General features: G+C 53.3%; 1 protein-coding gene across 1 annotated transcript; it reads right to left on the minus strand.

Annotated features, from left to right (window-relative positions):
• Positions 1–299: 299 nt before the first annotated feature.
• On the minus strand, positions 300–16,327 carry LOC311527073 (galanin receptor 2b-like). The gene is made up of 3 exons (XM_084640690.1): positions 16,241–16,327; positions 7,940–8,334; positions 300–2,287 (listed from the first exon to the last, which is right to left on the minus strand). The coding sequence occupies exons 2-3, from the start codon at positions 8,311–8,313 to the stop codon at positions 1,540–1,542; spliced, it is 1,122 nt and encodes a 373-aa protein (XP_084496816.1). The 5' UTR covers positions 8,314–8,334; positions 16,241–16,327; the 3' UTR covers positions 300–1,539.
• Positions 16,328–23,180: the final 6,853 nt, after the last annotated feature.

Consider the following 23,180-nt stretch of genomic DNA (forward strand, 5'->3'; position numbering starts at 1 on the left):
GGTTGATCCACACAACATGGCATGGGCCAAGCACAGGGTTCTCACAAAGCAGTGCCATCTATTCCCTACCCCCTGGGCTGCCTGCCCAGGGATCTGGCACTCCTGGGAGCTGGGTGGAGAGGAATGGGGTGGAGGGGAAGAGGCTGATCCAGCGCTCAAAAGGTCGTCTCCTGTTTTCCTTTTTACCTTCTGGGAGCCAAACCCAGGTTTGGATTTTGCAGCTGGGGCCCATCCCACAAGAAATATTGACAAAGGCCCTGTTGCTTCCCAAATTAGGAAAACATATTTATTTGCTGGGGGTTAGAAAGACACCTCTACAGTATGTACAGCCCCGTCTCCCTCACGCAGACCCCAGTGCTCCATGTGTGAAGGAGAGCCCCTTACACTAGAATGGTGAGCACCAGAAGCAGACGCGCACAGGCAGCCGTGCACCCATGCCGTGAATACAACTTGCTTTAAGGACACTCCGGTTATGGTGACTGGCTTGGCCATGGCATAGTCAATAAACCAGCATAGATTCTGGACTGTCTGCACGCTATGGTCCCCCCTGCTATGCGGAACACAAGTGCTGATGAAGGTCGCACAGTGAGCGCAGGGGAAACGAGCAGCTCACACACAAGGGCTGTGCTCTGATGATGCTCCCAGCACCTAGACCTGGGACAGGGTCAGGTGGTGACCTTGTGTCAGGTATTGCAAGGTGAACACCACGCACATGGTGGGCAGCACAGAGCGGGTGGGGGAGTAGGTGGGCTGGTATCATGGATCAAAAGATGAGCACATGGCCAAGGTCCTGGGAGCAAAGGGCCAAGCACGTGGCTGGTACAATGAAGTCAGTGGGGTAGTTGCAAATGCACATGGCAAATGGAGTGGTACAAAACAGTGCCCCAAGCAGAGGCTGAGGGATGGGCCGACCCTGTCTGTTCCCTCAGGGCGTGTTTGAAAGATGGACAGAGCAGGCCCAGGCAGCTTTGCCTGCTGTGTTTCTGTGCTCTCCTCTCTGAGCAATGCCCCTCACCTCTGACAGATGGATCAGAGGGTTGGGAATCTGCCTCCAGACACTGTGTCATGAACTAGAGATGGGAGGGGATGTTTTAACCCCGAGAAGCCACATAAATGAGGCAAAAAGCAGGACTGCCTAGACAGGACTACACTAGAGCAAGGCAGTGATGGGCGTTAGCTGGTATTAAGGAGCAGGGAGCACTGACAGCCAACCCAGACACAATCAGAGCTGGGTTGGTGCTGCTGGTCTCTGCTCCATTCGCAAAAACTGGGTCCAATGAGCTTTAGTCTAGCAGGGCTGTGGCTCCGGTGTAAACTGGGGTCTGTTCCCTCCCACGGGCAGGCCCATTCTTGCACCCTGTCTGGGGGCTCGGGAGAACAACAGGCCTGTGGCATGCCAGGAGAAATTTAAGTCCAGGGTTAGGAGTAGGATTCTCTGGGGTTGTCCCTCGTGTCCTCTCTATCATCCAGCGAGAAGGGGAGGCCTCTCCCTGCCACTGGCAACACAGCACGGCTGCCCAAGAGGATGGAACCTCGCTGCTAGGAGAGGTGAAGGGGCCTAGAGGAGCCCGATTGGACCAAGAGGGATCCTGCATCCAGCTCGCACCCGTCCTGCTGCCCGTTGTTCTCGTTCATCTGGGATACCTCAGTGGAGCCCGCCTCGAAGCCAGGCACTGTGTGGGCAGCATGCACCACATGGACCTTGTTGCGGGCTTTCTTCCTCAGGAGGCAGCTGAAGACCTTCTTGAAGCCCTTGCGGAAGTGCTTGGAGACCAGGGCATAGACAATGGGGTTGAGGCAGGAGTTGGCGTAGGCCATGCAGTGGGAGAGCAGCCGGAAGGCATAGGTGGCCTGGTTGAAGGGGAAGTCCCCATAGAGGTAGCGCAGGATCACCACATGGTAGGGCAGCCAGCACAGACAGAAGAGGATGGTCACTATGATGATCATCTTGGTCACCTTCCGCTTGGCCTTCCTGGACTCTGACATATCCTCCAGGGGGTCCACGGCCGTCCACAAGTACTTGATGGTCCTGGTGTAGGAGAGGCTGACGATCAGCACGGGGATCATGTAGCCGAAGGCAAACGTGCTGGTGTCTATGATCTTGCGCTTCCACTCTTCCCAGCCGGGCATGCAGATGTAGCTGGACTCCCACTCGATCAGGTCGTAGTAGCTCAGGTATGGACCAGCGAAGACCACAGAGAGGCCCCAGATCACAGCCAAGGCGGCAACTGCGTTGCAGGGGGTCCGCAGTTCCCGGGAGCGCAGTGGGTAGCGGATGGCCAGGTACCTGTAAATGAAAACAAACGGGCAGTAGCTAGGGGTGTGGAGGACTCTGCCTTGGACACGCAGTCGCTGTGGGATTCCTGCTGTCCTGTGACAGTGGTTCCCTCTCTCCCCTTCTGCCTCCATCCAGCCTCAGCAAATGGGTGTGACATCACTAAGAAAGGGTCCTCACCTTGCCGAACCCTCTTAACCCATTCAGAATACGGCCCTGTGTAGGGCAGCATTTTGATTCCTCATGGGATTCTTCCTGGACAGCAGTATTTTTCTAACCCGGGTTCCTTCCCCTCCCTCCAGACAGAAGGCTCGGCCCAGTTCCCTGAGCACTGGCTAGAGAGGTGAGGTTCGGGAGGCCACTCAGGAGTAACACACGATGCTCTCTCTCCCCAGGGATGGAGCACGTTCCCTCCATGGCTCTCCCACACCCAGCTGGAGCAGGGGAGGACAGGGCCAAACCCCTCAAATGGCAGCCCATGCTGACACAGGGTCCCTCCCCCGCTGAAAGGAAGAGCTTGTGCCTCTGACTGGCTGAGACTGAGGCTGGGATCTGATCAAACTCAGGCCCAGCCCTGAGCCTTGGTTTGAGGCCTTTGGGATCCTTAAGTTGTTGGACACTCCAGGGATGGGATGGGTATAGGGATATGGGTCACAATTGACAGCCACAAGAGGTCAATGAGGGTCGTTCCATTTATCTCCATGGGGTTTGGATCTGGCCCAGAGGTAGGTAGATCTGCTCATTGGGGCCTTGACTGTGCTGGCCCAGAGATGGGGAGCTGGAGGTCCCAAAAATGATGACTCTTCCTCTCAGTGTTGGGCTGGTTTCTGGGGCTGATAAATGTCCTAGCAACAGTTTGCTGCCTGCCTGTCCTCCCCTGGCGCTGCACCAGTGCACCTCCAGGTTAAACCACACAATGCAAAGTGCTGCTCCTGGCTCTCCAGCAGGCGCCGGGAGGCTGAAAGAGCAGAGCGGCGTGCAGGAGAAGCGCTGAGCCCAGCTCCCTCACACGCATCAGTAGGGAGAGCGGCCAAGTGGGAGCATCTGTCTGCAGCACCCCAGGAGAGCTGAAACATGTTTGGTGTGACAGTCCCTGCGGGGTCCCTGGTGCGGATGACAGCTAGGAAGGGAGACAGCTGGGATCCTAGCGGACTTGTGCACAGGAGACTGCAGGGAAGGGGGAGTAGCTGTCAATGCAGGCACAAGCCCTTCAGTGCTCCAGTCTAAGCCTGTCCTCATCAAGTAGGGACTGATGCTCATTGCCACGCGCTGTGCCTTAGGAGTTCATTCCTGGCAACAGAGCGCAGCCGACAGCCCAAGACAATAACTCAGCCAGCACAAAAGGTCATCCCGAGCAGTAGCATAGCGTGTCTCTGCTGTACCGTCCATCTGGAAAGCTCCAAAAGCACTTCCCAGACGAGGTACAAGGATGGCTTCATCCTGTGCTGAAGTGGGTGGAACACAACCACGTTCTTCAGCAGCAACAGTATGTAGCAGGAGAGGTGGAGAATAAGCTGAAACCAGGTGAGCAGAACGCTGTGCCAGGGCGCATGCTGGGGAGCTGTAGGGGTTTTCAGAGACTGTCCCTGGATCTGAGCTAGCTAGAGAGATGCCGTCTCCCACTGCAACTCCTTGAACTTCTACTTTCCATCTGCAGTAAAGTACCATCAGCCATATCCCCTCATGTTAGGCTTCAGTCTGATCTCACAAGCTACCTGGGGTCAGCTTTGAGCCAGTACTTGGGTGGGAGACCTCCAAAGATGGCTTACAGTAAGTGCTGTGGGAAGTGGTCCGAGTGATTTATCAGTCACTATCAGATATAAAACTAAGCACCTGGCTACGTTTGATTATCAAAGTTCTCTCAGCTTCTTTTTCAGGAGTGCTGGGGCTGTGTCCCTGAGGTCCTGGTCCAGTTCTGGGCTATCTTAATGCCCCTTGCCATTTCAGTTGGGGATGCTATTCTTCTCTTCTTACCCCCAGACAGCACCTAGCACAATGGGATCCTGGTCCCTAACTAGGTTCCTGGCACTACAGTAATTCCAATAACTGCTGCGGGCATTCCTATAGAAGAGGTGGTATTTCAGTGGTGAGTGAAGTGAACATAAAAACGGCCATACTGGGTCAGACCAATGATCCATCTAGCCCAGTATCCTGTCTTCTGACAGTGGCCAATGCCAGATGCTTGTGAGGGAATGAACTGAACAGGGCAGTTATCAAGTGATCCATCCCCTGTCATCCAGTCCCCTAAGCAGTCAGAGATTTAGGGACACCAGAGCATGGGGTTATGTCTCCGACCACCTTCGCTAACAGCCATTGATGGACCTCTCCTCCAGGAATTTACCTAATTCTTTTTTAACCCAATTATACTTGTGGCCTTCACAACCTCCCCTGGCAACGAGTTCCACAGCTTGACTGTGTGTTGTGTGAAGAAGTGCTTCCTTCTGTTTGTTGTAAACCTATTAATATAATTGGGTGACCCCTAGTTCTCCTACATATCTCCATTTGGTCGTCTCTTTTCTAAGATGAACAGTCCGTCTTTTTAATCTCATCTCTGATAGAAACTGTTCCATCCCCCTCATCATTTTATTGCCCTTCTTTGTACTTTTTCCAGTTCTAATAAATCTCTTTTGAGATGGGGTAACCAGAACTGCATAGATTATTCAAGGTGTGGGCATACCAAGGATTTATATTATATATATTTATATTATGATATTTTCTGTCTTCTCTGTCCCTTTCCTAAAGTTCCTAACATTCCATTAGCTTTTTTGACTGCCACTGCACATTGAGTGAATGTTTTCAGAGAACTATCCACAATGACTCCTTTCTAGAAGGGTCTAAATTAGCTATTTCCACATCATTTTGTATGTATCGTTGGGATTACGTTTTCCAATGTGCATTGCTTTGAATTTCACCTGCCATTTAGTTGCCCAGTCATCCAGTTTTGTGAGATCCCTTTGTAACTCTTTGCAGTCAGCTTTGGACTTAATTATCTTGAGTAATTTTGTATCATCTGCAAACTTGTTCACCTCACCGTTCACCCGTTTTTCCCATTATGTTGAACAGCATAGGTGCAAATACAGATCCTTGGGAGACCCCACTATTTACCTCTCTTCACTGACCCTTTGTTTCCTATCTTTTAACCAGTTACTGATCTATGAGAGGACTTTCCATCTTATCCAATGACTGCCTACTTTGTTTAAGAGCCTTTGGTCCTTGTTAAAGGCTTTCTGAAAGTCCAAGTACAATATATCCACTGAATCACCCTTGTCAACATGTTGGTTGACCCCCTCAAAGAATTCCAGTTGATTGGTATAGTGCTTCCTATATAGCTTGGGAAGTAGTTTGGGATGGTTCAGAAAGAAGTGATATGTAACGTAAGATAGCAATAGTCATTAATTACCTGTATATAGAATATAGCTTTTATAGAGATCAGTAGATCTCAGAGTGCTTTACAAAGAAGTTCACTATCATTATTTCCAATTTACAGATAGGGAAACTGAGGCATGGACCCGATCGATTGATCTGTAAATATATAGCACCAATCGATGTATTGTCAGAACGGTGTCAAGAGTCCTGCAATCTTCAGTCCCTGATATCAGTGTGGGGGTCTCTTAATCACAGGGGTAATTTGCCATCCTTACTCCCCACCTGCAGTGAACGTAACAAACAGGAAAGATGAGGTGATCCAACCAAGCCAAAGCATGATCCATAGGAAGAACATGTATTTCACCCCTACGTGCAAAACAGTGGGGGAAGTTGGGGCAGTGCAGCCAAAACTGGGCAGATGTCCTGTCTCAAACCAATTGACCGGATTCTGATCTGCTACACAGGTGTACATGAGGAATAGCTCAGCTGCAGGCACTGGAGCCATGTTGCTGTATGTCCACATGAAATCAGAATCAGGCCCAATACGTAGCTTGAACCAAACCATGCTTTCAGAATTCTGCATTGAACGTACACACTGAATTGCATTTAAGGCAGAATGGGCCAGATCCCTAGCTAGTGTAAATCAGCATCGCTCTGCTAATGTCAGGGGAGCTTGGCTGACTTACTCCAGCTGAGGATCTGGCCTAATATTTTTGTGATATGACACTGGGTCCCTTATTAGACAGAGCTAGGGCCAGATTAGGCCCTGTCATAAGCAGGCACAACTGCACTGGAGACAACCGAGTCATCACTGATTACACCAGGAACTGAGCTTAGCCCACAGTTTGAATGCACCAGGTGTGCAATGTATTATTGGCACAGATCTTGGGGCTTCTAAACTGATCATTCATCAATGTGTTTCAGTGATGGTCTGACAGCAGTGGAAAGGCAAGTCCTCTCTTAACCCACAGAGCTAGAATCTATTTATCTTAGACACTTTATCTAGCCCCTAATAATGTCAGCTGAGCACCTCATAAGCTTTAATGTATTTATTCCGTGAAGGAGGGCACTGCTGCTATCCCATTGCACAGATGGGGAAACTGAGGAACGGAGCTGCTAAGTGATATGCCCAAGGTTACCGATGGAGTCTGTGGCACAGCAGGGAATTGAATCCAGCCCTCCATGTTCCAGGCTAGTGTCCTAACCATTAGACCATCCTTCCTCTAGAAAAACACAGGCAGTGGCACCACAAGCTTCCCGACCCAGCTGCCCTGGCAGGGCCACATCTAGGGTGGAGAGCATAGTGGCTCCACCTCCTTGGCCTGTAAGAACGTGGGTTGTGAAGGGGACACCTAACAGGCACTGTACTACATTCCTCCAACCCTTTTAGAACATAAGAATGGCCATACTGGGTCAGACCAAAGGTCCATCAAGCCAGTATCCTGTCCTCTGACAGTAGCCAATGGCAGGTGCCCCAAAGAGAATGAACAGACAGGTTATAATCAAGTGATCCATGCCCTGTCACCCAATCCCAGCTTCTGGCAAATGGAGGTTAGGGACACCATTCCTGCCCATCCTGGCTAATAGCCATTGATGGACCTATCCTCCATGAATCTATCTAGCTCTCTTTTGAACCCAGTTATAGTATTGGCCTTCACAACACCCTCTGGCAAGGAGTTCCAGAGGTTGACAGTGCGTTGCATGAAAAAATACTTTCTTGTGTTTTCTTTAAACCTGCTACCTATTAATTTTATTTCGTGGCCCCTTGGTTTTGTATTATGAGAAGGAGTAAATAACACTTCCTTATTTACTTTCTCTATACCACTCATGATTTTATAGCCCTCTATCATATCCCCCTTAGTCAACTTTTTTCCAAGCTGAAAAGTCCCAGTCTTATTAATCTCTCCTCATACGGAAGCTGTTCCATACCCCTAACCATTTTTGTTGCCCTTTTCTGAACCTTTTCCAATTCCAATATATCTTTTTTTGAGATGGGGCAACCACATCTGCATGCAGTAAGGTGTGGGCTTACCATGGATTTATATAGAGACAATATGATATTTTCTGTCTTATTATCTATTCCTTTCTTGACGATTCCCAACATTTGGTGCGTTTTTTTTTTTTTTTGGCACAGGCCACAGAGGGGACAGCATTAAGTCATTTCTGGTGCAAGCTGGGTTTGACCTGGTGGTGATGAGCCCCCTTTTCCCCATTCTCTGAGCCTCCAAACTCCCGAGGCCAGGCACAGGGCATCTGGTAGGGTCCAGCAACCCCATGGCAGGTTTCAGCCTTGCTTACCTGTCCACTGAGACGGCAGCCAGCGTGAAGCTGCTGGCATACATGGTGAGGTAGATGAAGAAGTGGACGGCCTTGCACATGAAGGAGCCGAAGACCCAGCCCTCCAGTGAGTAGATGGTGGCCTGGAAGGGGACGCAGAAGATGATGAAGAAGAAGTCGGCCAGGCTGAGGTTGAGGATGAAGAGGTTGGTGGAGTTGTGGCCCATCTGTCCGTTGCGAAGCAGCACTGCCAGCACCAAGCTGTTGCCCACCGTCCCCAAGAGGAAGATGAGGGAGAAGATGACTGGGATGATGACGCTGGCAGGGCTGAACTGAGAGCTGTCTGAGGTGTTCCAGTACCCAGCCAGGCTGGCAAAGTCCTCGTGCTCTGTCATCCTGCCTTCAGGGGAGAACACCTGGAGGGTGCAGAGAGAGGGAAAGGGAAGAGATCTTAATGAGGAAGACAGTAGCCAGAGCCCTTGACTCTGTGTGACTGGAGTAGGAGGATGAGACCCCATTAACAACTCTATGGCCAAGTGCTCTTCAGCAGAATCTACTGGTTACTATTGGCTCAGAGAATACACGGCATGAGACTGGGCTCCGTCTCCGAGCCTCTGCTCTCAGTCCCTCCCCCCATGCCTCTGAATCCAGAATCAAGCTGCAGCACACACCCGGGCATGCTCCTGGAAAGACAGCGATGGAGAGACTATCTCCTTGGGGAGCCCTGCCTGCCCCCAGCACAAATAAAGCAGGGCTCCCCTGTTCTGGGATGGAGGAGCTGGGATCTACGCAAACTGGCCTCTGCAGCAGCTCTGCCTCCCAGACAGCAATGAGACTCTCATGGTAAATCAACACACTCACAAAGCCAGGGAGTTTTATTACACTATATAAATACACAGTGTGGTTTTCCTTCTCCCCCGCCCCTGCTCTGCTAGATTAACTGTAGTGCCACAAAACACAGGGCTATAAATGCCTCTCTCCGACAGTGAATGTAAAGGAGTTGGCCTGTCCATAGGGGCAGCTCTGAGCTGATGCAGTGAGTTATAGAGATGTGGGCACTCACTCTCCCACACACGGCAACTTTGCTCTTCTTGTTTGTGTTTTGTATGGTTTCCCTGCTTCTAAAACAGGTCGCTCAGCCTGAAAGCGTAACATTGTGTATGGGAATTGGACCATCTCACTGGAAGGGGTGAGGGCTTGGGGATTGATTCCCTGAAGAGATCTGAGGGGTATGTGTGGGAGTGGGGTGAAATGGTGGCCCTCTACCCTATCCCAGAGTAGGGAGATGTTTCTGCTAAAGGGACCAGCAGTGAAGTAGTCAATAGTCAATGTTGCTATTAAAGTGATCATTAGGTTTCAGAGTTAATGGTTGTACTAAAGAGGGCAGCTCACACCTCAGAGGTTATCTGGCTGCACAGCACTGCACCAGGCTCCTTTGGAAGGGTTTCTGCACAGCCATAATGGCTGGGAAATTATTTGAGATTAAAATAAACCCCAGACCTGATGAGTGATGATGAGAATGGAGTGTGTCTGTGCTGTGTAGATAGTATTTGGAAACATGCACATGTGCTTCTGGATTAAGGTTTGGCGTTTGAAGCTGAATCAGGGCTAGCATTTAAATCCAGAAGCTTGAAATCTCACAAGCTGATCTCCTATACTTATTAAAGTGGGATGCTTTTTGCAAAGAAAATGTAGCCACTTGTAGCCTCACTGGAGCGGTGGAAAGCCTGCAAGGATACGCTTTGCAAATAGTAATCCTTATTTCAAACCCACAAGCTCCCTTTATCTCCTTTCTGCAAACCTTCGTACCAGTAAACTTGTTTGCAGCAACAGCATGTCTCCCACCTTTATCTCATTCCCAATAGGTATGGTGCCCCATCTGTCAACTTCTGCAGAGAGTCAAGATCTCTCCATTGTTTTCTCTCCCTCGCCCAGGGAATTGATGGGCTCTCAAGGTTTCTTCCTGGGGAAGGTGCTATGACTATCTGAAGTGTTGCTGCCCCCACCTGGGGAACAGCACCAATACAGAAAAGCATAGGGCTGTATCTGCCACTCTCATGGGCTGTGCGTGTTGAAGGAAAGGCAGATGTGGCTTTGTCTATACCAGGGGTGGCCTAACTGTGGCTCGCAAGCCACATGCAGCTCTTTTACCATTAAAATATGGCTTGCAAGCCTCCTCCACCCCCCGCGTTCTCCGTGTTCCAGACTGGGCGGCAGGGGGAGAGATCGGAACCTCTGTCTCGCAATGGGATGGTGGGGTAGGGGCGTCTGTCCAGGGGGGAGGAAGGTCTTGGGGCTTCAGCCCTGCAGGGCGCACCTGCCGGGGTTCAGGTCTTCAGCAGGAGTGGAGCAGGTGTGCTCCGGCCTTCAAACTTCTGAAGATTATCGTATGCGGCTCGGAAGGCCAGTGAGTTTGGCCACCCCAGTCTATAGGGTGGATAATTGTACAGGTGTAGCCACACCGATGAAGCTGTTTGAAACTAGTGAGCCCCTTTTCACAGCGGCACAGCACATTTACACTCTGGGTTTGCAGGAATGCATAAGTGAAGTAGCTACACTGGTACAAATCTCTCTGAGACAGAAAGGCCTAGACATGAATGTGAGAGTGTCCCATGTTTGTTTGTTTTGGCATGCACCTCTAACCTGCTCTTCAGTGAGTGATGAGTCCTTCGCTAGTGGCTGGTGCACAAAGGATAAAAGTCTAGGATATGTATTCACTAGAGGAGCTACTCCTTTAGCTCACGTGCTAAAGGCTCATGGTTTTAGCACTTGAGGTCCTGGATTCGATCCCTTATAGTGACCCACAAGGGCAGTACCAGGTTTACAATGGTGTCATGGCGCCGGGACCAGGCTCCAAAGGGGTCCCGGCCGAGCCTGCTCTGCTTGGGCTGCAGTCCAAGGCCCTGCCAGCTCTTCTCCGCCCCCACTCTCTCCTGCGGGGGCAGAAGCTTGATCCTGCCGACTCCTGGGGATCCTGCTGCAGGGCAGGCTCTGCCTGCCCCCACCGGCAGCCAAGCTCCCCCCGCCTCTTTCCCCGAGCCTGCCTTGTTCCTGCCCCGATCCTGTGCTGAACAGCTGTTTGCCGGTGCTCCTGGAGGAAGGGGAGGAACGCACCTGGAGGAAGGGGAGGAATGGGGTCGCAGCACGCTTGGGGGAGGAGGTGGAGAAGAGGTGGGGGCAGGGCCCTGGGGAAGAGCGGAGCAAAGGTGGGGCCCCCACACTCCACCTACACATACCCTCTCCAGACCCCTTCCATGAGCCACTCAGGGCCCGAGGCTGGGAGCACCCCTACAAGCCCAGCCCCCTGCCCTGAGTCCTGCACCCCCTCACACACCCCCACTACCACAGCCCTGGCTCCTGCACCCCCCACACATATCCAGCCCCCCCACACCCTGAGCACCAAACGGTAGCTCCTGCACCCCTCCCATTCCCACGCACCCCTCGCACCAAACGGGAGCTGCCCCAGGGAAGCGCTCCACACCCCAACCTCCTGCCCCAACTCTGAGCCCCCTCCCTCACTCTAGCTCCTGGGCAGACCCTACACCCCAACCCTCAGCCCGCTCCTGGATCCTGACTCCCTCCCAGACCCTCCACCCCCAGCCCTGAGCCCCCCCTGCACCCTAAGTCCTGGCCAGACCCCACACCCAAACCCCCAGCCCACTCCTGCACCCTCACTCCCTCCAAGACCCTGCACCCCCAGCCCTGAGCACCACTCCGCACTGTAAGTCCTGGCCAGACCCTGCACCCCAATGTTTTTTCTAGAGGGCTCTTATCCCAAGCACTTTACATTCGTTAGCTAACAGTACAAACAACCTTTGGAAAGGTCTTTACGTGGTCCGCCGAGACCCCCAGCGATTTTCAAGTGGTCTGTGGAAAAATAAGTTACTTCATTTACTTGCTATTACTTATGGGGGGGGGGGGAGAATGAAAAACGGGGGCCAGGGGGAGATAAGAGAGAATGTTCTTTTTCTTGGCTGGGTCCCAAGGAGGGGCCCCAAAAATGAAGCTCAGCGCAGGGCCCCACTAACTCTAAATCTGCCACTGGGGCTGACCCCTCCTCCACAGCTCCCCACGCCGCAGCCAGGGGTTGACCCCCCGAGCTCCCCATGCTGCTGCCAGGACAGGGGCTGACCCCTCCTTCACCCCAGCTCCCTGCACCGCTGCCAGGAGCTGGGGCTGACAACCTCCCCACACCGCTGCCAGGGGCTGGGGCTGGCCGCTAACCCCCCCAAGCTCCATTCTGGCTGGGGCTGACCCCCCAAACCCTGCTGCCTGACATCTTGTGTCGCCACCCCCCACACGCACACGTTCCTTCACACCCCGCTAGGGGGGCGCACTGGACTTTTTTGGTAAACTGGGCATTTGTTCATTTGCTCTTGCCAACTAATCAGTTGGCAAGAGCAAACAGGATAAATGCCTGGTTTTGTCAAAACAGTCAGGATGGCCGGGACAGTTCCCTTTTTAAGTTCTGTCCCAGCAAAACGGGGACGTATGGTCGCCATATCTCCAGGCAAGTGGGTCATGAGGGAGTCCGGCCAGGGCAGGGGTAGACCCTGCCCTGGCTAATCACGCCACTCCCGGGAGGCCGGAGTGATTCCCCGCCCTGGCACTGGACCGGCCCTGGCCGCGCTGCCAGCTCAGCCTGGCAGATGCCGTCACCTTCCAGCAGGGCTGCTGAGTGTGGCCAGGGGGCTGGGTGTGAGGGAGTGGGTCTCTGGAGGTGTTGGGGGCTGTGGCCAGTGGGGAGTGTCTTGGGGGGCATTGGGGGAGGTCTGTGTGTTGGGATGCTGGGCAGTGGGGGGTCTGAGTGGGGTGCTGTGTAGTTGTGGTGGTGGGCTGTGGGGAAGTGCATTGGGCAGTAGTGGTGTGGATGTGTGTGGGGGTGCTGGGCAGGGGTGGTGGTGTGAAGGCCACTGTGCATTTGTGGTGGAGGGTCTGTGTGGGGGGCTGCTGGGCATGGCAGTTCCGGGGGACGCTGGGCATAGGCAGTCAGGGGCTGTGTGGCACAGCATGGGCCCACCCCCGAGGGGAGGGGGCACACTGGCAGCACAGGGCTGGGCAGGCCAGTGTGCATCTGGCAACTGCTGGTTTGTATACAGTACCCTGGCACTGGGCTGGGTGGAGTGGGGCCGGCCCCACCATGCTGTGCCCCATTGCCCCTGGCTGGCCCCTTGCTCTGGGAACCAACCTCCCCACTCTATGCTCCCTTGCCCCCATGGGGGCCCACAAATATGTTTGGCGCCGGGCCCACAAAAGGTTAATCCGGCCCTGCACAAGGGCATATGTGCTGACTCTGTGGGTGCTCTGCGCCCTACTCAGCCTCTTTCACACCCCCAGGGCCCTGTCCACGCTCTGTCCCAAAGCCCAGCCCCCGCTCGGCCTCTTCCCCCTGAGATCCCACCCACCTCTCGCATGGGTGGGGAAGGGAGGGGGCAGAGAAGAGCACCCACCAGCAAAAACAAAAGTCCGGGCCTGTGCAGGAGGGCAGTTGGGCTACACTCATGCGCACGTGCAGATGTTCCTTTGCAACGTCGGTTCATGCAAATAACTGAGTTTCTTCAATTCACTGGCCGCACCAAAAACATTGACAGGTTTCAGAGTAACAGCCGTGTTAGTCTGTCTTTGCAAAAAGAAAAGGAGTACTTGTGGCACCTTAGAGACTAACCAATTTATTTGAGCATGAGCTTTCGTGAGCTACAGCTCATGAGCTACAGCTCACGAAAGCTCATGCTCAAATAAATTGGTTCGTCTCTAAGGTGCCACAAGTACTCCTTTTCTTTTTACCAAAAACATTGAGAGACAATTCGTTGTGGGTCAAACAAAACACTATTCAAACCAACACACACACACAGTTTCATGCAGTTTTTGAGGTTTTTTAACTTTAAAAAAAACCCCAAAATCAAAGTAAAATTCAAAACAAAATTGTTATGAATTGAAAAATCAAAATGTTTAGGCTTGCCCCACTCTGTGCATGTTGTGGCTCTGCACTGCTCCCGGAAGCAGCGACATGTACTCCTCCGGCTCCAACGCATAGGGGCAGCCAGGGGACTCCGCACACTGCCCCTGCCCCAAGCATTGCCCCCGCAGCTCCCATTGCCTGGGAACCACAGCCAGTGGGAACTGCAGCGGTGGCCCCTGCATAGAGGGCAGCACGCAGAGCTGCCTAGCTGCACCTCCACATAGGAGCCTGAGGGGGAGCCCCAACCCCCTGCCCCAGCCCTGATCCCCCTCCCACCCTCCTAACCCCTTGGTCCCAGCCCGGAGCACCCTCCTGCACCCCCAGCCCCACTCCAGAGCCCACACCCCCAGCCGGAGCCCTCATCACCACCCCTGCACCCCAACTCCCTGTCCTAGCCCAAAGCTCCCTCTTGCACCCTGAACTCCTAATTTCTGGACCCACGCCAGAGCCTTCACCCCCGCCCACACCTCAACCCCAATTTCATGAGCATTCATGGCCTGCCATACAATTTCCATGCCCAGATGTGGCCCTTGGGCCAAAAAGTTTGCCCACCCTGTCCTAAAGTGTACCAAGAGCAGAGTCCTTCCCCAGCTAGCCAAGATTCCCCCAGTCCCACCCACCCCCTGCCTGACCAGATATCTGTCTCCAGCCTCCTGCAAACACCTCCAGAGGCAGGATCAGCTCAAGGCACCAGCAAAGCAACCATGTGCCTAGGGCTGCACATTTCCAGGGGCGGCATTCCGGCCATCCTTTTTTTTCCCTGGCCCCGCTCAGTCAACCAGGTCCCTGCCCTGGCCCCCTGCTACTGGGGGAGCGGGGCGATACGGCTCCTCCCCCCCCGCCTGCCTCTGCCGCACATGTCACAAGCGGTGGAGGAGCCGGAGCCGAGTGGAGGGGAGCCCGGGATTCGGGCAGCACCCGCGGCCGGTAAGGGACCCGCTGCCCCGGGCGGCTTGGCGCTGGGCGGGCGCCCCTGGTCCACCCCGCTCCCCGCAGCTGACCCACCCCCCAGCCACTCTGTCAGTTACTGTCCCCTCTGCGGGGGTGAGGCCGGGTCTGAGATTGGGCTGGGGGCCCACAGATGGGATGTACGGCCCCAAACACCTCACTCCAAACACTGCGATAGCATTACACAGTCTTTTAACATTACCAGTATCAGTGGCTTCTGGTGAGCGCAGTTTCTCAGAACTGAAATTACAAAAAAATTATTTGAGGTCCACCATGTCTCAATCGTTTGTCAGGACTGGCATGAATTTCAGTTGAAAGGACCATCGCAAAAAATGTAGATTTCACTGAATTATTAAAAGACCACACAAGTATGAAACCCAGAAAAATTCAGTTCATATAAATTCTTTTAATGTATGAGAAACTGGGCGCACGGGAAGACACTAACGTTTTTCATTACAGTGTACAGTTGAACCCGAATTGTTTGTAATTGTGATTTTGTTAAAATTAAATGAGTACACCAGTAGGGAATTGTTTTATTTCACTAACTACAAATTCTCTGTTTTAATTTTTTAAAAAAAATTCTAAACAGTCAAAAAACAAAACAAACATTGCAAAGTGCAAACATGTGTAAAAGCCAAAAAAAGGGGGGGGGGGTGCCAAATTTTTTTTTGCTTGGGGCAGCAAAAAACCTGGAGCCGGCCCTGCCCAGAGGGCACCATGGACAATCACGTGGCTCGTCATCCCCGCTCAGTGGCATCCTGTGGGCCTTCTGTCTCTTCACCGCCCATTAAAGAGCTTGCAAGGGTCTTGGTCTGTTCCACCCAACCTCCCTCTGCCTGGCCCTTGGAAGCGGAGCTGGCTGGCAAGAGTCGAGCCCCTGGGTCCGTGGGCCATCAAAGCTGCTGGCGTTGTCAGATCTCATGGGGGGTGGCAAGGGGGTGTTGTGCTGCGGGTAACCCATCACTGGGGGTGGCCCCAGGAGGACCAAATAGCAGGGGCAACCTCAGGGCTAGGTAGGGCTGGCACAAGCCAGCTGTAACGCCTCACTTCAGGGGCGGAGTGGGCGAGGGGATCTGTCTACTCTGCCCCCCTCCTCCAACCCTCGACAGCCGATCGGACCCCAGCCCCGTTCTCCGCTCCCGGGGGAGCGCAGCCGGCCCCCGGCAAAGCCTGGCCAGCCGCGGGCTAAACTCCGGAGCCTTTCCGAGCGCGCAGCCCGGAGGCTGGGGAGGCGCGGAGCAAGGCTGGGGGCAGCGACGGGAAGCCCCGGAGCCGCGGGCTGAAGGCGACGCCCGGGGCACCTGCCAACCCCGTCCCGCAGTGGCACCGCTGGGGTCCGGAGCCAGGCGCCCTGCCCGGCCCTCCCCGCCTGCCCCCAGCACCGACCCCGGGCTGGGGCCGCCCCGCGCTCTTACCTCGTGCCGGGCAGCAGCGGCGGGCGCGGGCGGTCAGCGCTGCCTGCGCGCCTGGCACCGTCCCCGGCACTGCGCGGCTGGTCCCCGCCACCCCGCTCCCGCACCGCGCTCCGCGGCCCCGCCCTTGCCGGCCTCTCGCTCCGCCCCCTCCCTCCTGCCTGCCCGGGGCCGCCCGCGCGCCCCGTCGAGGCGGGTCCCGCCCGCTGGCGCTGCGCTGGGCACCCGGGCATCCAGCCCCCCCTCCGCCCGGCTGCCAGCGCAATCCTGGGGAGTGGGGGGCAGATTCGGCTGGTGGCTCCCCCCACCCTGTGTGAACCCCGTTCACTTCAGCGGAGTCGCTCCGGATTTACCGCCGGGGGACTGAGACCAGAATCTCTCTCTCCGGGAGGCAAAGCCAGTTCAGGAGCTGAGCAGGGGCTGACTCCGGGAGGGTCGGGGGCGTGGGGTTGCCCATTCGGGTTTCATCACAGGGACATAATCTTTAATTTAATGTTAATCTTTAATTGCTGGAGGCTCCAGGACAATCCTGGAGGGTTGGCAACGCTAGGGGCGGGTTGGACCTTGGCACAGGGCTGGCCATCCATGAGCACCCTCCTCTCCAGAGCCCCTTGCTGCGATGGCTCCCATGGGAGTTACTTTGTGGTGGCAAGAGAATTGGCAGGGCCACCCCAGCCCCGCCTCCTCCAGCCCACCCCGCATGGCCCCCGCCGGGGGTCCTGAGGCTGGCAGAGTTGGTTCTGCACTTGGCTCTCTGTGCTGTTGCTATTCACTGAGACCCTGCTTATGGCACAGCCAGAGCAAAGGACAGCTACAAAGCCAGGGCTGGCTCTAGGTTTTTTGCCGCCCCAAGCAAAAAAAAAATTGCCCCCCCCGCCCCATTTTTTGGCTTTTACACAAGTTTGCACTTTGCCATTTTTTTGCCTGTTTAAAATTTTACAAAAATGAAAACAGAGAATTTGTAGTTAGTGAAATAAAACAATTCCCTTCTGGTGTACTCATTTAATTTTAACAAAATCACAATTACAAACAATTCGGGTTCAACTGTACACTGTAATGAAAAACGTTAGTGTCTTCCCGTGCGCCCAGTTTCTCATACATTAAAAGAATTTATATGAACTGAATTTTTCTGGTTTTCATACTTGTGTGGTCTTTTAATAATTCAGTGAAATCTACATTTTTTGCGATGGTCCTTTCAATTGAAATTCATGCCAGTCCTGACAAACGATTGAGACATGGTGGACCTCAAATAATTTTTTCGTAATTTCAGTTTTGAGAAACTGCGCTCACCAGAAGCCACTGATACTGGTAATGTTAAGAGACTGTGTAACGCTATCACAGTGTTTGGAGTGAGGTGTTTGGGGCTGTACATCCCACCTGTGGGCCCCCAGCCTGATCTCAGACCCATCCTCACCCCTGCAGAGGGGATAGTAACCAACAGAGTGGCTGGGGGCGGGTCAGCTGCGAGGAGGGGGGTGGACCAGGGGCGCCCACCCAGTGCCGAGCTGTCCGGGGCAGCTGGTCCCTTACCAGCCGCGGTTCCTGTCCCGATCCCGGGCTCCCCTCTACTCAGCTCCGGCTCCTCCGCCGCTTGTGACACGTGCGGCGGGGCAGGTGGGGAGAGGAGCCACATTGCCCCGCTCCCCTGGAGGTGGGGGGCCAGGGAAGGGACCGCCCCCAGGCCGGGATCCCCACACTGAGTCCACTGCCCCGCCCCACGCAGGGGCTCATTGGTTTACTGAGCGGGGCCAGGGGGAAAAAAAGGATAGCCGGAATGCCGCCCCTGGGAAAGTGTAGCCCGACGCACCTGGTTGCGTTGCTGGTGCCTAGAGCCGGTCCTCTACAAAGCTGGCCCCAGATGTCCCTGTTGCAGCTGCCAGATATTGACAGCATATGACACTCCAGATGGGATCTGCCCCAAACACACTCTCTGTCAGCATCCCCCTCCCTTTAAAACAATCCCCAGCTTGCAAGGCCTCTGTCGTCTGCCTCCAGGATCCTCCCCAAAGTGAGATCACTGAGATTGGAGGCAAAGTCTGGTGCTCTTTGGAAGTACAGACAGGGTAGTTGGGTATGTCAAGCCTCCTCTTGTGTTTGGAGAGTGAAGGCTGGGGCAGTGCCGAAGGGGTTGGGGGGAGCGCCTGGCTAGGGAGGGAGGGCAGGCGGACTCTGCGACAAGGGGAGCTGTGAGATCTGACATTGTCCCCCTCACTGTCTCATCATTCCATCAGGCACGAGTTGCGGGTGGGGGGGAGCCTTTGAGAGAAAGGCTGTTTTAGGGTTGCTGGGGATGCTGCCCATGAAGCATTGCTTTCTGATGCAGACGAATGGCATCTCAGAGGCTTCCACCGCACCCTTCCCCAGCAAGATGTGAAGCCAGGACTGTCCCGTGGCCCAGGCTCAGAGGAACATAGGAGCTGCCAGACTGGATCAGAGCCAAGACCCTTCTAATCCTATCTCCTGTCCGTGACAGTGGCCAGCACCAGCTGTGTCAGAGGAAGAAGTAAAACCCTGCAATGCACAATTACGGAATAGGGAATGTTTCTTCCTGTCCCCCCATCAGGTAGCTCATGCTGCAAAGCAGCAGAGTCTATAGCCTCCTTTTCCCTAGCTAAGGTAACTGGGGTGGGGCGGGGGGTGCGGCATTCTCATTATCCATGTACATGTATAATGCAATTTCACATCCTGCTAAGCTCTTCGCCTGAGTTCTGTTTTGTGGCAGCGAGTTCCGTAGATTAGTAAGGCACTGTGTTAACAGTATTCCCTTGTATCAGCTGTGAATGTGCTGCCTTTCTGTTTCATTGGCTGCCCCTTTGGGCTGGTATTAGGAGACAGGGTTCCTCCATGGGCCTGGGCACCTGGTAAGCTATTCGTTTGTTCCAGCACTCCCTAGCCCTGCCTGGCTCCCACTCTCCCTCCTTCACTCACTCAAATAGCCCAGCCCAAGCATCTCCCTGATCGCTGTACAGTGTCACGCACGGCTGCTCCTGGTGTTTGGAGATGCCTCACTGTGATCAGGCCTGGTTTGGGCTGCTGAACAGTGGCCCCAGTGCCAATCCCTTTTGGTCTAAGACAGCAGCCTGCCCAGGTGCTGCCCTGCCTACAGAGGGTTTTGTTTAATGCTAGTTTTGTTGATGAGCTGCTAGCTGTAGAGCTGTTCCCTGACACCCCGCTCCCCTGCAACCATCCATAGGCTGCAGCGAAAGTTTCCCGTCTGCTCCTTTCATCTCCCCTGAGCCGCCTGTCATTCTCATCATCTATTGGGCAAACAGTGCTGTCTGTGTCTGGTTTTCCCTGTAATGAGTGGTGCCGGAGCTTGCATTCACATCCAAAGGGCTGCTTGTCAGCTCAGATAGATTTTTCCCTGGAGCTTTATTTTCTTTTCTTATTTATTTTTACCTTCTGCTGTTTGTAAAACTTGCTCAGCACGGGTAAATCTTCTGATTGTTCCCCATGTGTATTAGGATGACAACCACAGCCCCCAGCTGAGATCAGGTCCCCATTGTGCTAGGCGCTGTACAGACAGTCCATACCCCAAAGAGACACAACAGACAAAGAGTGGGGACAAGGAAAGCGTCTTATCCCCGTTATGACCGATGGCGAATTGAGCAGCAGAGTCTGAGGCTGGAATTTTCTGAGGAACCTAAAGGTATGTCGGTTCGCTTTGCTCGAGTTAGCACACTAAACATAGCACTGTGGCTGCAATAATATGGGTAGCAGCTTGGGCTAGCCACCCATGTACAAACCTGCCTGACCCCTTGGGTTTGCACTTGAGTGGCTAGTCCCAGCCACCAGCTGTGTCACCGCAGCTACACTGCTATTTTTAGCACACTAGCTCGAGCTGAGCTAGCGCGTGTCCATCTACCACCCACTCTGGGAAGTCAGCTCCCAGCAGCCATGTAGATGTACCCTTAGATACTCAACTCTCAGTACATGTCAATGGACTTTCACCTAACTCCCTTAGGCTGATTTGAATATCCCACCCTAGATGATTTGGCCAAGGTTCCTCCAAATGGTAAGACTCCCTGGATCAGGGACTTGTCTTTTCATTGTGTGTGTAAAGCCCCTAGCACAGTGGGGTGTTCGTTCCTGACTGTGTCCTCTGGACTCTGCTGTAATAAGAGAGGGGAATTTTCAAAGACACCAAGGCACCGACTCCCTCTGGACCAAAGGTGGGCAAACTATGGCTCGTGGGCCACATCTGGCCCGCGGGACCATCCTGCCCAGCCCCTGAGCTCCCGGCTGGGGAGGCTAGTCCCCAGCCCCTTCCCCGCTCTCTCCCCTCCCCTGCAGCCACGCCTCCAGTCGGGCAGCGCTCTGGCCAGTCGCTCCTACCGGGCAGCATGGCAGCATGGCTGGCTCCAGCATGGTAAGGGGGCAGAGAGCGGGGGGTTGGATAAGGGGCAGGAGGTCCCATGGGGCAGTCAGGGGACAGGGAGCAGTTGGATAGGGGGTGGGGTCCCAGGTGGTGGTTAGGGGCTGGGGTGTGGATAGAGTTCGTGGCAGTCAGGGGACAGGGAGTGGGGGAGTGTAGATGGCGGGAGTCCTGGGGGGTGGTTGGGGTGGAGGTTCTGGGGGCAGGGTCAGAGGACAGGGAAGGGGGGGGGGTTCGATAGGGCGTGGGAGTCCTGGGGGGCCTGTCAGGGGGTGGGGGTGTGGATAGGGGTTGTGGCAATCAGGGGACAGGGAGTGGGGAGCATTGGATAGTGGGTGGGATCCTGTCAGGGGATGGGAGGTCCCGAGAGGGGCCGGTCAGGGGTCAAGGAGCAGGGAGGGTTGGATGGGTCATGGGTTCTGAGGGGGCTGGGAAGTGGGAGGGGGTGGATAGGAGGCGGGGGCCTGGCTGTTTGGGGAGGCACAGCTTCCTTGCCCAGCCCTCCATACAGTTGTGCAACCCCGATGTGGCCCTTGGGCCAAAAGTTTGCCCACCTTTGCTCTGGACGGTCATCCTAGCTCCCATTTATGCCTTTGAAAATCAGTCCCAAAATTTGTGACAGTGCCCAGAACTGAACCCAGGTCTCCTGTGTCCAGTCCAGTGCCTCAACCACGTCATCATCCTTTGGCTGTAATTAACTCTTTAATTTGGTAGACAGTTCCCATGCACTGAATTAAAATCAGTGAGAACTGAGTATCCTCGGGGCAGATTTTCAAAGGTATTTAGGAGCCTAACTACCTTTGAAAATTTGGCCCCAAGTCCCTTCTTCAGCTTTGAAAATTGCACCCCAGGACTTTACTCCTTCCCTGTGTAGCCACAGGTCTCTGTTGCACGCAACTGGCGAACAGCTTTTCATGGCATTGAATGGGAGCGCTGTCGCCAGTTTGGATTGGCTGATTTCATGTTAGCTTTTCAGCACATTTCAGTGTCATTTACTCTTTGCATCAGACACATGCAAACATGGGAATTGCCACAGGCCTATAATGCAAATATTTTTTGTTTGAAAATGGCCTGATTTAGAGCACATCTGGTGGCTTTATAGAAAGAACCATTTTGCAGATTGTAACAAACTGAACTGAATTTGGAGTCTTTTTTATGTTGGTCTATTTTGCTGCCCTCAACAGGAAAGGAATCTGATAAACCTGATTAAGAATCATTGAATATAAAATGTTTATACATTTGTTATCCTGTATTATGATATAAGTCAGAAATCCTAATTATTACTCCTTAGCTATACTCTGTATGCCAGTTTCTTCTTGCATTATATAGCGTGACCTGGCTTATATTATTGCACCATATACAAATCAATAAGGATTCAACATATTGCTTATAATCTGGAGATTTTGATGATATATTTTTCTAATCAGTTGGCCAAATTCTGTTCTCACTTACCCCCCACAATAGGGCCCAGTGCGTATAAATGTGAACAAACTAGGAGTGAGTTTGGATATTTCTTCCCTTTCACTCCCTATTCTGAGTTATGAATGTTTTTGTGTCTTGGTTGCTCCAGCAGAATTCTCTGAAATCAAATCAGAACTACCTGAAAGGCTGAGGCTGTTTGGATTACCAGTTCTAGTTCCACTCATCTAGAGAGATCTTTGAGTCACATAGCTTGAATCCAGGCCCAGGAACAAAACTGAGAATACAGCAGATTTGTCAGTCCCCTCCCCTGTGGTATATTGCAAACTACTTAAAATGCAGGGGTTTTTTTCCTGGTCCTGCTTGCAGCCAGGGGGCTCTGTACTGAAGTGTATGATCAGAGGCAGTCTGCAGACCACCTAGATTAAAAGAAGGTGGGGTGAATTGTGTCACTCCATTTTTAAGGAGCAGCCTGTTTTGTCTCACTCTGTTTTTGGGGTTCTGGTGAATTCTAAGAAATAGAGCAGCGTTAAATTGTCACCGTCCACCAAGGGTGTTTTATGTTTTATTATCTAACGTCTCTGTGTGTGCCATGAATATGATATCCCCCTCTACTCCCAATCTGAACTTTCCTAGCCCCAAATATTTAAGAACTGACTTAAATCCATCCCTGTAGAGCAAACCACTTAAGCACAGCAGTGCCTTTCTCAGTAGGGATAGACAACTGAATTTGGACCTTACATCACAGGGGGCTTCAGACTGTGGGGGAGGGAGGGAGGCAGGTCCCCTCTGCTCCCATCTCTTGAAAATGGTAGAAGAATCTCTGTACAATATAAAACAAGCAATAGAACAAATGCTCTTTCTCTGGCACTTTTGTCACCCTCATCATATTGCTGTCTTGCCCCCGTCCCAAATTCTTAAGGTTACAATTCAATGTACCTTCTAGAGCCCAGCAGTGCATCTCAGCAGGGCTTTGTCCTGATGCCTCATTTATGCAAACTCTGAAGGGCGTTTTTAGTAGATATTTCTCATGAAATAAAGGGGCAGAGACAAGCCTTTGACATGTGTTAACACCCTGCTAATAGGATAGTCTTTGACATGTGTCTCCATGTGCCTCGGGGTGTGAAAGACATGTCAAGTGGCTAACAG

The sequence above is a fragment of the Lepidochelys olivacea genome (genome assembly GCF_965140295.1).
Source record: "Lepidochelys olivacea isolate rLepOli2 genome assembly, chromosome: 10".
Lineage (NCBI taxonomy): Eukaryota > Metazoa > Chordata > Testudines > Cheloniidae > Lepidochelys > Lepidochelys olivacea.